General features: G+C 33.4%; 1 protein-coding gene across 2 annotated transcripts; it reads left to right on the top strand.

Annotated features, from left to right (window-relative positions):
* Nucleotides 1-6,622: 6,622 nt before the first annotated feature.
* Nucleotides 6,623-15,776, top strand: LOC123223973 (SAL1 phosphatase-like). 2 transcript variants are annotated; one of them, XM_044647472.1, is made up of 8 exons: nt 6,623-6,887; nt 7,317-7,392; nt 7,856-7,929; nt 8,043-8,248; nt 9,886-10,096; nt 10,175-10,273; nt 10,355-10,508; nt 15,493-15,776. In XM_044647472.1, the coding sequence occupies exons 1-8, from the start codon at nt 6,696-6,698 to the stop codon at nt 15,633-15,635; spliced, it is 1,155 nt and encodes a 384-aa protein (XP_044503407.1). In that variant the 5' UTR covers nt 6,623-6,695; the 3' UTR covers nt 15,636-15,776. The 2 variants fall into 2 exon arrangements, with proteins under 2 accessions (XP_044503407.1, XP_044503402.1); XM_044647467.1 differs by having other exon boundaries at nt 6,629-6,887; nt 15,472-15,776.
* Nucleotides 15,777-16,032: the final 256 nt, after the last annotated feature.

Genomic DNA, 16,032 nt, shown 5'->3' with positions numbered 1-16,032 from the left:
TTTTAATAATGCAACTTATATTTTAAGTGAGATTTATTATCTCACTTCTCATTTGTTTTTAAATGAAGTCGTTAATATTATTGGGCTTTACAAGAAGCCGAACAAGATATTATTCTACAAAAAGCTATTTTTTTAATGAAAACAAAATGATTAACTTACTATAAAACAATTCCAGAACTTTTTCTTGTTGCATGTTTTTTTTATCCTAGATTTAAATTAGATGGTGTCACAGATTATTTGACATTATATTATGAATGTTTGGAATTAGATTGTGAGGATGAAGTTAATATTCCATTAACTGTAACTAACATTATGAATTTAATTAAAGAAATGTATGCTGAATATTCGTTAATTTATGGTAACCAAGGTGGTTCTTCTTCCTCTCTACCACCTATTGCCCCATCATCAATCCAAAATATGAGTTATGGTGATCGTCTTATGATGCAAAGGGGCAAAAGACCAAGAGGAACATTAGGCTCCACCTCGAAGCTTAATATTTATTTAACTATTATTTTTGAGTTTGGTGACAACAATATAGGTAAAGATTTTCCAGTTCTAGAATGGTGGAGTCGACATGCATCAACTTTTCTAATATTAGTAGCTATTGCTAAACAAGTCTTGGCAGCACCAGTATCAACTATCGCAGTAGAACAAACTTTTAGTCAAGAGAGTAATATATTGGATGAGAGACGATCAAGTTTGGCTCTCGAATCTATTGAAGCCCAAGTATGTGTGGACAATTGGACAAGAGCCAAATTATGCCAACAAGAAATAAAAGTGGACTTCAATGAAAAATCGCTTGATTTAATTACAGATAGTTCGATGACGGGAAATAATACTCAAGATAGTAGAGGTGAATGATAAGGTAAAGGGGTACTGCCAGCTATTAGATATGCAAAGGTAAAAGAACTTCGACTTTTCAAACCTATAGATTAGAAAGATGAAATTTGTATTAAAAGATGAAATCATTTTAGTCATTATATTAATAAAAGATAAATAGTAATTTACACTAAAATCAAACATAAAATAATAATAGAAGCAGATGATAGATGAGAAATTCGACTTTTCAAACCTATAGATTAGAAATTTGTTATTTTGCCTAACCTTGGCTTGGAAATAGTCATTTAACTTTTTCAAAAGAATTAAATAAATTAATAAAATTATGTATACACACTTTTAAATACATAATTGAGTACACAAATGATGTATAATTATGTAATTGAATGTCTAATTATATGATTAAATATTATTTATATATTTAATTGTATACTAAAAATTGTGCAAATATAATATTGATAGAAAAAAATTGCTACAACCCAAATGTTAGAATAAGAACATGCTACTAAACAAAATAAGGTTGTTCGAGCCTAGAATTTTGTTCAATTCTAAACAAATTTTTGATAGAACAAGTAGTTCTGGAACTGACCTAATGTTAGGGTAGGTGTCTTATAAACAATTGATTTGATATTTATAATTGTAATATTACTTTCATTTATTAGTTCATATGTGTGTCCTTTTATATAAATGAGCGAATAACATGCCCTTAGAATGATAGAACTATGATGAAGGGATTAGATAACTGATCGAGAGAACCTTATGTATACATTAAGTGACCATTCTATAAATGCCTGTAATCTTGATATTACAGTGAACAGGGGCACATGTAATGATGACGCGATTATCATAGTGCTGAGTGACCCTACTAAGAGGTAATGATAGTTCTTATGTGTCAAAGCTATTCATAGACAGCTTGATGCAACACATAGGTGTATTTTATAGACGTGTTCATCAGACTAACCCTACTAGAAGATATCTATATGGATGGTTGCTCCAATGTCTATGGAATAGATCTTCTGAACACCACGAGTGTATTTGATCTTATGACTTGAGGTTGCTAGATCCCTCATGTAAGGATTTATATGGTTTAACATTATCCAATGGCCAAAGGACTATTTCCTACCTAAAGTATGCGCTTTTCTCAAGTTTCCCACCATTAACTTTGAAAATACTATTTACCCGCCCATGGGCTGTTAAATTTAATAGAACTCTAACCCCTAAAAAATTTATCTCATTTTTTCCCCTAAAATTTCAAAAACTAACAATTTTTCCTAACCCAAATTTTAAAAAATAGCATTTTCCCCCTTAAGGTTTTCAATTTTTCATAGTTAGTTTTTCGACGTCATTTCTTTCTCTCCGACAATCTCCAGGTGACTCCTCTTCCTCTCTAGCACGACCTTCTTTTGGCGATTATGCTAGGCACGGTCTTCGACTCATCTTTATTGAGATGACAATGAGTTACCTTCGTCTAAAGACAAAGATGAGGTCTTTGTCGTCGATGAGAAGTCTTTGTCGTCGACGAAGATAAGTCGTCTTTGTTAACGACAGTTCCTAGGACAACCATTGGAATGAGGTCACATCGGAGAGGAAGAGGAGTCTCTTGGAGGTCATCGGAGAAGAAGAAATGACATCAGAAAACTAACTTAGAAAATTGAAAACCCTGGGGGGAAAATACAGTTTTTTAAAACTTGGGTTAGAGAAATTGTTAGTTTTTAGGGTTTAAAGGGGGAAATAAAATCAAATTTAAGTTTATTTTTAATAATACAGACAAAATGATAATTTTACCCTTGAAACCGTTAATTTTAATCGACTATGGGTGGGTAAATGATATTTTCAAAGTTAATGGGAGGAAACTTGAGAAAAACACATACTTTGGGTGGGAAATAGTCCTTTGGCCTTATCCAATGTACCACCGTAACTGGGGTATCATAAAGGTAATGTACAACTATATCATAAGATACATAAAGACTATGGTTGATTAATAAAGGATTCATTACTCTTGAGCACAGGAGAAGATATCTCCCATCAGAATATGTGGCTACAATAGGATAAGATTGTAGTGTAACTCCTGTAAGTCGTTAATGTATATTAGTTCATATCAAAGAGCTATTGAGATAAACATATTTCTATGTCATAACCTCAAGAGATATTAGTTGATGAAAAAATTGAATTATACGTAACTGTGATATTGTAAAAACTTAAAAGATGTTTGTCGACACTTTGTCGTCCGGCTGACTATGATGTTTTACTAAAGACCAATCTTAGTCTGTGTCTGAATTCAAATACTACTAGTTTGATAAACAGTTTATGGGTCACATGCATAAAAGGGTTGAATCAAACCAGAGACAAGGATCGTTTAATAACAATCCTACTGTTTAGGGAGATAGAGAACTTTGTTGACGATTTTTAACCAAAATCCTTTGGTGTGCATGATGCCACATGGCATCATGCAAAATGGAAGCTTGGCATGACTGTACAAAAAATTGTCCAACCGTGCAAAGTATGATTCATGTCAGGGGGTGCACTTTAGTGTTCGCTTATGCATGGATCTTCCTATTCGATATTTGGGGGTACCGTTGGTTACTACTCGTCTTCGACATTCTAACTGTCAGCATTTGATTGAGAGGATTCTTGCTAGGATCAGGCTCTGGACTTCTGCCTCTCTTACATATGCTGGGTGTTTACAGCTAATCAAATCAATCTTGTTTTCTATACAGGTTTATTAGTCTTCCATGTTCATCCTTCCTTCAGCTACTATGAGGAAGATTTAGGGTATTTTACGGGGGTTTTTGTGGAGTGGCACCTTGCTTTCGCATTTAGGGGCAAATGTGGCTTGGGCATCTATTTGTTACCTACTGAGGAAAGGGAGTTTAAGGATCAAGAGGTGCAAGGACTGGAATAAGGCAACAGTGTTAAAGCGCATATGGCAGCTTTTGACTGATCATTCTTCCATTTGGTCTTCTTGGGTTCACAAGGTCCTTCTCAGAGGTCATTCATTTTGGCATGTAAGAGTTACTTCAGGGGTTTCTTGGGCTTGGAGGAAGATTCTTATGAGTAGAGATTAGTGTAGGGGTCTCTTTGTTAGCTGCATTGGTGATGGCCGAGACATTTCCCTCTGGCTTAATTATTGGCTTCCATAGGGCCGGTTTTGTGACTTTTTCTCTTTTTGGGTCTTGTTAACCACAAGTCTTACTTGGGATGCTAAGGTTTCTGATATCATTCGCGATGGCATGTGGGCATTTCTTTAGAACTTTTCAGAGCTCCAATAGGTTTGGGATTCTATCCATTTCTTTCCACGCATTGGGATTTCTGATCACCTTGTATGGAGAGGTCACTCATCTAGTAAGTTTTCAATTGATTCTACTTGGGATCTATTGCGGCCTCAACGACTTGTTAATTTTATCCATCATTTGCTCTGCTTTTCAGGCCACATTTTGTGACACTCTTTTATCTTATGGCTTGCCACTATTGGTCGCCTTTGTACTATGGATCGCCTTCAGCATTATGGGATAATACACTCTATAGTTTGTGTTTTGTGTGAGCTATTAAGACTCATGACCATCTTTTCTTTAGCTGTGATTTCTCTACTTATATTTGGAGGGAAATCAAAGCTAGAACTCTTCAGGCCTAACCGAGCTTCTCATAGGCCTCCTTTGTTCATTAGGCTTCCTTGCACCTTAGGCGAAGGAAGGACTTTAGGCATTTTATTTTGTGGTTATACTTGTCAACTACGGTTTATTTCCTTTGGTATGAGAGGAACAACCGAGTGTTCTATCAGGCTAATAGGTACCGTAGAAAGATTGTTTCGAATATTCGTGATGTTGTTCGTGCCAAGATCATCTCTATGGGGTACAACTACGATATCTTGCCACAGTTATGGGCTATATGACATTTGTCGAACTAGTTCTCTTTTGAGCTTTTTGTATTTTTGGTTTTTGTTTCGTTATCAGTTTATTACATCTTAATGTTTGCTTTAGTTTTGAGCATTGACGTTACTTGGGGTATGCCCCTCGTATTTTGTACTATATTTTTATTTTATGAAATCTTTTAATTTCTCCAAAAAAAAAAAGTGTTGGGTGGCACACAAGTATACCACCCATGCATGTGTGTTGAAGGTGTCTAGTATGAGTTAAATTCCAGTTGCACTTGGAAATCTACTTAAAAATATAAATAATAAGTGTAAATCAATTAAAAACAATTATGTATAATACACATATAAATTAAGAAAACTTTAGCCATTGGGTTTTTCTGAAATTCTTTTTTCTCGTGAACATAACCATCCAACACATAGAAGCCTTAACAGCCTTTTTCCTAGATAGTCTCTTGTGTTTGTGCTCTACTTGGATGTTAAGGATCTACCTTGTGAGGTTTGGATAACGTTCATTTCTTTGCCACGTGAAGATTTGAAGGAACCACTAACGCATGTATAAACCCTAAAACACTTTATGGATGTTTTACATGTTCATGTTAAATATGTTTTAAAATAGGTATCTTGGTCAGGGTTTTAGGAATGTATGATTTTATAAAATTTTTAATTTCGCTGCGTTGTTGGTTAATGATGCCCTAAAACCCTACACCTAATTCAATTGAGATATGACTAAAAGACTTATTTCCACCCAAGGTTTGGTGAAATCCTAAATTCCCACTAGTTAACTTTCAAAAACCCAATTACCTATCTTTATATTAAAACTCACTATTAAGACTAAAGGTAAAAATGTCATTTAACTAAAAATATTAAAAAAACTAAAAACTTATCTTATTTTCCCCCCATAGTTTAAAAATTTAATAATTTCCCCCACTCAAAGTTTGAAAAATGGTAATTTCCCTTATGCTTTTTTCTCTTCCTCTCCAGTGACCATCTTCTTTTGGCCATTGTGTTCTCTCTCTCTTGGCCTCTCTCTTTGCCCTTTCATACTATCGTCATCGTCGAACCCATAGTTACATATTGAAATCCCCCTTGCACTCATGTTCTTCTTCCTACTTTTCATGTGCATTCACTACCCGTTGTTGTTGCATTCACTTTTTGCCATCGCCATCACTTCTCCGACATTCATCCATTATCGATGACCTCCGCCATCTATCACTCGTTCTGCTTTGTTCATCTTTCACCCTTAATCTTTTTTACAGTGTTTATTTAATTGATTGATTATTGGAAGCTTTTAAAGTGTTGTATGGTTTGTTTGTTTGTTTTTGGATTGTAGCAGTGATCGATGGTGACTTGTGTGGTGTTGTTTGGGATAGTGCACATCACCTATTTGATGAAATTACTTAGTGGCCTTCCTGTAACTTGTCAAGCTACTTCTCTTATCACATGCTTTTTCTAGTAGTTGTCCCTATAACACATTAGTCACTCTTCCTCAGCCAGCTTTTTGCTTAAGGATGATGAGAGAGACCGAAAGGGAGAGAGAACACCGATGGTTAGAAAAGAAATAGTCGTCGGAGAAGAAAAGAAAAAAACCTTAGATAGAAATATTCACTTTTCAGACCTTCTCTAGGAGAAATTATTAAAATTTTAAACTAAAGGGAAAAATAAGATTAATTTTTAGTTTTTTTTAAATATTTTTAATTAAATGATATTTTTTTTATAATTTTAATAATGAATATAAAGATATATATTTAAATTTTAAAAAATTGATAAATGAAAATTATGATTCCACTAAACCTTAGGTGTGAATAAGTCTTTCAGCCTTGAGATATTTATCGCGGGCATTGCCCGGTTTGTCTAGTCTGTTGGTCGCATAAACCAATCAATTATTATCTCAGTCAATTTTCAATTGGTCTCATCACCCTCAATAATTTGGCACCGATACAAAATCAACCAATATATACAATACAAAGACCCACCTGACTCGGAGGAAATGACTCCAAATTGCCTAAAAATTTTAACACCCATTTCCTCTTCAAAGCGTCCATTCTTCTCTCTCTTCTCCAAACCCACAAAAGCCCAATTCAAAACCTCTTCTTCATTTGTACGTTCAGTAAAAATGTCTTATGTAAAGGAACTTGCTGCTGCTAAAAAAGCTGCTTCTTTAGCCGCCCAACTTTGCCAGGCACTGAACTCTTGCTCTTCTCTATTGTGTGTTTCTGATAATCGTGTTTTGGGTTTTGAAAAATACCCATGTTGTCATTTTTGTTAATTATGAGTAATTTTGTTGGATGCTTGTGGTTTGATGTACTTGGCTTTAAAGAAATTATTTTGTTTATTCAGGTGTGCATTTTAGCTTTTGACCATCTAAGTTTGTGGCTTGATTAAACAATTGAAGATATAAAACATGGTATATGAAAATTGTGGGAAATAATTTATTTTTATTTATCTTTTCCTGTAAATCATTGTTTAGTATAATCATATATGTTCAGGCTTTTAGATTTTTTCAATCAAGTTTTCTATGCTGGCTTCTTTTTGAAATGATAGATTTTCCTGGTGTATTTGTTAATTCTTTATCAATTAAGCTGATTTCAGATGTCTTCTTTTTCTTCAGAAGGTGCAAAAAGTTCTATTGCAATCTGATGTGCAATCTAAATCAGATGAAAGTCCTGTAACAGTCGCGGATTATGGTCTACCTTCCAACTTTCTTACATTTTGATTATGTTCAATCTCCTTTTTTCTTTGTCTGCTTATAATTATTAACAATTCTGTCTCTCTCTCTCTCTTTTTTCTTTTAACAATCTGTAAATTAATTTCTTCAGCAGTTATTATTCTCATAGCCTTGTCCATGAGACATGGTTAAGAAGTGTGTGATTTATGCATTTGTTTTATCGCAGTCATTTTTTGGTCTTTCTACTGGTATGCTTGTTGTGTCTGGATGTGCAACATGTGAAATGTCCTTATCACATTTTGCTGTTTGTTTAATTTTCCGCTTTCCTTCATCAAGTCAAATAGAGACTTTTGTTAAGTTATTATGCTAAGAGTGATTTTGGTGTGTCACAATGTTGCCCTCTTTTAGTTTTGAAACAAAGGGAACTGCAGCTGACTAATTCTTTATTGCTGTTGTATCAACGTGTTTCCTGGGATTCTTAGGCTCACAAGCACTGGTGAGTTTTGTACTGGAGAGAGAACTTCCTTCTGAACCATTTTCATTAGTAGCTGAGGAGGTATGAAAATGTTAACTTCTGTTGAAATTTTTGGAGACAAGGCAGACACTGTTTCCATTTCTTATTTGAATGTCAGTTTTAACTGAAATTACAATATTGTTGAATCACCATAGGATTCAACAGATCTTCGTAATGATGGTGCTAGAGATACACTAAAACGCATTACAGAACTTGTGAACGAAACTATAACTAGTGATGGATCTTATAGTGTTCCTACATTAGCCACAGAAGATGTGCTTAGGTCCATTGACAGTGGCAAATCTGAAGGCGGTTCTGTTGGCAGACATTGGGTTTTAGATCCCATTGATGGCACTAAAGGGTGAGCGTAATACTTAAATTCCTGTGCAATATTGTATTTTGATTATGTACAGTTCCTTGTTGCCTGTAATGCGAGAAGTTCTTGTGTTTGTTGTGGTTAGGCTTGGAGTCATTTATTCTAACTTGATATGCATTTAGTTGAATATGATGCAATTTTTTTTTTTCAAGATGGTGTCACTGCATAGGGCATCAATCTTCTTGTCTATTACATCAATGTTTCTGCTGTTGAGAAGCTTTTATTCTTTGCTTTTGGCTGTGCAGCATATGTATGTAGCTGGTACAGTTGGATGGGAAACTAGGATTTCTGTTTATTCACAATGATATCTGTTACTTGATGCTATAAAATTACTGGTGAAATGCCACAATAAATTTCCTGGGAAGACCTTTGTTGGGCTAATAATGGACAATAGTTTTTCCCAGTGTTTTTTTTTCATGTTGGCTTTATTTTGTTGTGTCATCAGCAGTCATATCCTGTCTTTTCACTTTAAAAATTTCATTGAATTGTCTTCTCTGCCAGAAGAGAGGACATTTTATGGTAGCAAAAGAGAGAAAAAATAATTGAAGATAATTCTTTATTGAATTTGTAAATATAGAAGTGGTATGTAATTTTTATTTTTCAGTTCTTTATTTTTTATGTTTAAAGAAAAAACACTGTTGTGATTTTAGGCTTAGCTGGATTACATTTATGTGCTGGTTCTTCTTTTTTGTTTAACGTCATAGTGTAAGCATATATTGGAGTTAAATTATCGAAGAATTGTTTGTACTTCTTTAGCCTCTCTTTCTCTTTGTTCTTTCTTCCTTGCTTTTTGCGTGATTCTCTATTGCTTTAGGATAGATATCAAGACTTTTGGAATCAATGCTATACAACTTGGTATTGGAATAATTTTGTTCAAAAGTTCATGTGTCTGAATCTCTTTTTGTTGGTTAAAGTTGAAAGCATAAGTAGAGTCTTGTTGTGTACAGAGGAGCATTTCAGAATAGTCAATCCTGCATGGAAAATGATAGGGTTCCTTAAGAGGTTTATTTAAAAATTTATCTCTAGTGTAGTAACAAGCTTAACCAGTGAACACCTACTTGTAATATTTTTCAGGAGCTCTTGTGGATACATATATTTTTTTCATTTCAAATAAATTATAAATGCTTAGCTAGAATACTGTACTTCTACAATGAACCATCCAATTATAGGTTCATTAATTCATGAAGTTAATTTCAATAACATGTCTTTAGGTGAAAACATACTATGTTGAGTACAGTTAAACTCGTAATTTTAACACCAAAGTTGGACTTTCACACTCTTTTGATGGATATAGTTACAAGCTTGAGACATTCTTGATGCTATATAATCTCTATCACCCTTACCATTTACTTTATTTTCTTCTTGTGGGATAATACAATTTGTATGACATTAGATACTTACATCGGGTGTTTTTCTTACTTTAATTTTAATTTCACTTAACTTCTTCAAGAGCTAAGAAAGTCAGAAAACTGTTACTTTTTTTAAATGAGCAAAGTTGGAAGATAATACTGTTTTCTTTAGTTTTTTAAGAGATAGCGCAATTGATTTTTTTAATTTTGGTTCTTTTTTTCTAGTTAGCCAACCATTATTTATTGGTTTATACTTGTCAAATTGCGCCTTAGGTTTGTACGAGGAGATCAATATGCTATTGCGTTAGCATTACTTGATGAAGGAAACATAGTGCTGGGTGTCCTGGCTTGTCCGAATCTTCCATTGGCATCCATTTGTGGTGATTATCAGAAATCTTCGAATAATGATGTTGGTTGCCTTTTCTATGCGGAAGTTGGAGCAGGAACTTATATGCAATCACTGAATGGTTCTTCACCTGTGAAGGTTGGTGCTTATGTTACCACTGTTGCAAGTATTATTATAGCTAATTAAATATCACTCAACATCTTTTATGTCCTTCAGGTACAAGTCACTACCATTGAAAATTCTGAAGAAGCATCATTCTTTGAGTCATATGAAAAAGCACATTCCCAGCATGGCTTATCTAGCTCCATTGCCAAAGTACTCTCTCTCTACCGGTCACTTTACATATTGCTCCTTATGGTTGCATGTTTTTACTAAAAAGGCTGCATTCATGAACAGAAACTTGGTGTGAAAACACCCCCAGTTAGAATTGACAGCCAGGCAAAATATGGTGCTCTGTCAAGAGGAGATGGAGCCATATATATGCGGTTTCCCCTCAAAGGATATCGTGAGAAAATCTGGGACCACGCTGCTGGGTGCATTGTTGTGACTGGTACATATTTTTTTTCTTCCATCTATTTTTTTATTTGTGTTAACTTGAGGCATAATTTTGGGATGACAATGATTAGCTGGTTGATTGATTTTGTTGGGGTAATCTGACCAATCTTACTCCCGTCAAGGTAGGGAGGGATGTTTTGTATGTTTAACTAGATGTTCTCAATTAGGATAGGAAAAACTGGTCAGCTTGTGAAAATTGTGTCCTGTCAAATGAGAGATAAATTCAGCTTTATGTCAAAGGTTTCACAACTTATAAAAATGATTATTAAATGGATGACGTGAAAATGAGCAACATAGCTCATTTTTTAGGTGGGTCATATTTGTGTTGTAGCACAACTCAACCTGCTAAATGTGTTTAAACAATCAATGGCAACTTGATTCATTATTCTATTCATAACATGCATGATTCATTTAACACTTTATGCAGCTTAACTCATTCAAATAGTAATGACATTCTACTCAAAATGCTTATGATTGTGACATTTTATCTAATATCAAATGGAGCCACTTAATTACTGCAAAAAGAAAATATTTGACACATCTTCCATCTTAAGATGTTCCCTTAGGGCATATGTAACAACTCCAGTAGATGTTGTCTCTTTGGTCAAGCTTGTAGAGATTTAGTTAATTATGGGGACCTCAAGTTCCATTTGCTAGTAATGTGTGAGATGTGACAAACTTCCCACCTTACGAATGTTGTCTTCTTGTGAGATGGTCATGCTATACTGAGTCATGAGTCTGTTTTGATACCAATTATTTAACAATTTGGAATTAAACATATAGATATTTTTCTCTATGTGCTCTACCTACATGCATTTACTTTTGAGCTTTACAAAACTATCTGATACCTAAATTTTGTCTACTTGCTTGACAGTACCCCAAGTTTAAAAATCGATCTCATGCTCCATTTGCAAGTAATATGAGATGGGGCAAAACCTTTCAAAGCTTTTTCAACTTTTCTTTTTCCAATTTCTTTATGTATATAAAGCATTCACTCAAGACCCTTTATTTAGACAATTAAAAGAAAATATGAGACAAATAAGGAAGAGATAAAGATAGACAATTCTTTTATATTTGTTAAGCTCATATCCCTCAAGTAAATGAGCTTAACAAATGATACAAGGTATCAACAAAATTATTTGCCTGTGGTGGAAACTCTAGGGGAGTATTATATGTGTGTTTAATTGGTGGATTCTCACCTAATAAGTTTATCTAAAAACTCATCATAATAATATTTAATGAAATCATAAAGGTAGACAATGTTTATATATTTGTAAAGCTCATTAAAGAGCTTAATAAATGATAACCTAACCCTGAAGTAAATGAGCTTAACAAATGATACAAGGCATCAACAAATTATTTGTATATGGTGGAAACTCAAGGGGAGTATTATATATGTGTTTAATTGGTGGTTTTTCACCGAATGAGTTTATCTAAAAACTCATCATAATAAATATTTAATGAAGTCTTAAAGCCTTTTGTAGAATCGAAGGCATTAATTATAAAATTAGTTTGAGATCCTTAAATTCTGTCACTGTAACTCTTTTTCTTATTATTATTTTTTTGGTAACGACTGTAAGTTTGTAACTCTTCTTTCCTTATTTCTTTCTCATTATAAGTTGTTTGCTTTATGAGATTAAAAGAAATGTTTATGTTAGGAACCTAACACAAATATTATTAATATTGAAAAAAACTGTGTTAGGAATAGGAGGTGTCAACTTCTCTCAAGGTTGTAGCTTTCCCAAAATATCTAAATAACAATATTCTTCTCTTCATTCTCTTTAATCTAATCACTTCTATTTATTCTACTAATATCTTAATTTTAAAATTCTAATATTATCCTAATTAAATATTTTATTCTAATCTCAAAATTTTATCATAATCAAATATTTTCTTAATTAACTAATATGATTATTATCATCCAACATCACTTGTCCTTTTGAAAACCACCTCTTTTTCATCTTAACATTTCTTTCTATCCAATTTGAAAAAACTCTTCAATTTTCCCATTATTCTAATTATCAGTAATGATCGAAAAAGTCTACCACATACTTCCTCCTTTTTTTAGTCTCCTTTGTCAACAATCAATGTATCTTTTTTTTCTTCTTCATTTGTTGCCTAATTTGTTTTTGTCACCAACTAAATCAGATCACCCGATAAACAAATGGATTCTAATAGTTGAAAGTTGTCGGAATCTGTCAATTTAGCCCCCAAATAAGCTAATTTCTCCTTCTGATCACTATATTCAACCAACTGAACCCTAGATTCTATTGATTCCTTTTCTTGATCCATCACCAGCTTAATAACTTTGTTAAAACTAGTCGATTTTTTGATGAGATCTACCGATTTACAATTTTAGGCCACTGTCGCATTTGAAGTATCCATTTCTCTCTTCTCTCACTCCTTGTCACTCATAATTAGGATGTTGTCATCATCCGATCTGTCCTCATTCACCAACAAGACTGCCAATGACTTGAATTTACAGTCAGGATTTGGTCCTTAATTGCTCCCATATCGAAGTCAAATTCCTTTCTCTCTAATATCCCAAGCTTTATTTCTGTGAGTTCTCAGACCAACAAACATCTTCCACACTCATCCTTCACAAAATTAAGTTTCCCTATCCTCAAAATCGAAACAACTTTGATACCAATTTATTAGTGACTTAACACAAATATTATTAATATTAAAAGAAAGCTATGTTAGCAACAAAAGGTGTCAACTCCTCTCGAGGTCCTAGCCTCCCCAAAACACCCAAATAACAATATTATTCTACTTGCTCTCTTCAATGCAATTACTGCTATACATTCTATTAATATCCAAACTTTCAAATTCAAGTATTATCCTAATCAAATATACTATCCTAAAATAAAATATTTTGTCCTAATTTCATATATTTTATCCTAATAAAATATTTTCTTAATTAATTAATATCAATATTATTGTTATTATCTAATAGTGTCTCTAAGTGAAGTTTGTCTTGAAATTATGGGCTGTACTTGAAGGCTTTAAATAAGCAACTCAATGATATTAAAATCATGCCTGAAATGTTTAAGAGAATGTAAAGTCAAAGCATCAAATATTAACACAGTACCAATATCCCTTAATTCTCTCACATTGATCCTTCTTTCATACCCTTGCTACCTTACTCTCTTATAGACTTTTGTTTTATTTTTCACAGTTAGTTCCACAACACCGCACAACACCCCTCCCACTGACATTTTTCAGTTGCCACTCAATCCATTCTTGGCTATTGAAATTTTTCTTGTCCAGACTTTTGTTGTTTAGGTTCTCTTGCATGAATGAGTTATTTTACTTCTCGAATCTTTTTGACAATCATTTTTGGCAATGGACCTCTTCTTTGATCCATTAATATGAGAAAAATAAAAAATACTAAGAAATATTTGAAAATAATTTCTTACTGATATGAGAAGATATGGATATTAATGGGGAAGAAAATTTAAACAACTCATAAGAGTGGATCTGAGAAAGATTCTCAATTTTTATTTGATTGGAGTGTGAACAATGAAAAAGAAGTGGGGCTAAGACTTTCCTTCTTTTTTTTTCTCTTTTAAACTTACAAATTATGCCTATGTTTATATTGTAAACATAGAATGAAAAATGATACAACAAAAAATTGTTTTGAAGTTGATATTCAAATAAGTTGACTTGCTTATCCAAAATCTTGGCTACCTATAATGAGCTCATATTTGGAAGACAGAATGAGAGCTTTTAAAGGATAAAATCCTTATTATTATCTTAATTGACCAAGGGATTTTAGTTTCCAAGATTTTCTGAAGGTCTTTGAGATGCAAATATGGATACATATACTGTTATAATATATATAGTCCTAGAGAATCTTTTAAGAACATATTGTTCAATCACCTTGTTAGAAAAATGTTTCCTCTATCCACAAATGACTCAACAAGATATACTATTTGTTAGAATTATAAGTAAAACTAAACTAAGTCCTAAGCTTTTTGTTCTCAACATGTGTATAAAACACTCTAGACTCATACCTAAATGCATGTACAAATGAAAATACTGATCTTTTGCTGTTGTTGCAGGAGTAAAGTTGAGAATTTGCTCTAGGGTGTGTGCAAAGTAAAATTTACCCCTTGCCCTTATTTTTATAGGATGATAATGATTTACCGGACAGTCTGGACCAGCCATATATATAAAAGGGTGAGGGTAAGGACTTATGTGATACACTGAATTGACCCATCCCATTATGGGTCTAGACAAAAAACACATATATAGTCAATATGTATGTACGTGTCATTTCAATAATCACTGCTAATTATAGGTATGTCTTGGTATGGCATTATATGGACTACCCAGTACAGTGTCACTGAACAAATTAGCGGGTTTAGAATCTCTCAACCCAAACACAACATAATTAATAATTGAGTTTGTCAAAATGTATGAGAGTAACCTTAAACCATGTCAAATTCATGTTGTATAAGTGGATTGTGTTAAGAAATTTCCAGCCCTAGTCCCAACCCTTTCCAATCCGTGTTTTCTTGACCTTGTTGTTTAATACAATACTTTCCCATCTGACATAAGTGAATCAAAAAATAACTCTGCTTGGTTATGTTGTCTTTTGCGTAAGCCCCTAGGCTAACTACTCAATTTTTGTCAAGATATAGTTGTTCTCTTTTGCATTGCATATTAGCTGATCGCATGTTAGAGAGAGTTATACAACAATTTTTATTGTAGATGATCACTCCTTTAGTGCATTTTCATATAATTATCTGGAAGTGAAGAGGGTCAATGAGCATGCTGAATTTTTGTCTTTACAAATTTGACAAAACAAACTTGTTTTTCATTTCTATGGTATTGCTTTATATCCCCAGTATATGTAAAGATATAATAATCCATATCAACTGTAATAGCAATTGAATTTTTTAGTCATAATCTATTTTTATGATAAAACTGGCATGTCAATGAACTTATTGTAGAAGCTGGGGGTGTCGTCTCAGACACAGCTGGGAACCCGTTGGATTTTTCGAAGGGAAAATATCTGGATCTTCACGTAGGTATCATTGTTACAAATCAGAAGTTGATGCCAAGACTCTTGAAGGCAGTGAAAGAGTCCCTGGAGGAGCAATCTTCATCCTCGTAATTGTATGTAGATGCTTGATTGATTTCAGGATTTCCCCGGTTAAGTTTGCCAGTAACTCAAATTGCTGATTATCTTGATCTGTTTTCTTTTATTGTCCCTGGAAGCTACTTCTAATTATGCTAATTTTTTACCTGCTTGCTAGCTGTGACTCATTCTCATCATTCCACTATTTTGTATCCAATTTTGGAAGTCTAGTTATAGGGACTTGTGCCAGTTCTCCACCATTCCATCATCAAAAGTGGAGTGGCGTGGAGCTCCATATGTTAGGGCCTGGTAGTGCAAGAGGTGGAACCAAACATATCAAGGCTTGAGAAATTAACAATGCTATAATGACATATTTTACCTCGTAATTGAATTCACAGAGGGCATTTACGAGTCTTTTGTTACAATCAAAAGA

Source organism: Mangifera indica, chromosome 1, assembly GCF_011075055.1.
Source record: "Mangifera indica cultivar Alphonso chromosome 1, CATAS_Mindica_2.1, whole genome shotgun sequence".
NCBI classification, from domain to species: Eukaryota; Viridiplantae; Streptophyta; class Magnoliopsida; order Sapindales; family Anacardiaceae; genus Mangifera; species Mangifera indica.
Note: the sequence above shows the minus strand (reverse complement) of the source record. Positions and strands in the feature narration are given on the sequence as shown.

Bases quoted from the DNA above. Each gene is read 5' to 3' on its own strand.
- LOC123223973 (XM_044647467.1), top strand. From the start codon at position 6,696: ATGACTCCAAATTGCCTAAAAATTTTAACACCCATTTCCTCTTCAAAG. The intron at 6,888-7,316 runs GCACTGAACTCT...CTTTTTCTTCAG, and splicing joins TAGCCGCCCAACTTTGCCAG to AAGGTGCAAAAAGTTCTATT. The intron at 8,249-9,885 runs GTGAGCGTAATA...ATTGCGCCTTAG, and splicing joins CCCATTGATGGCACTAAAGG to GTTTGTACGAGGAGATCAAT.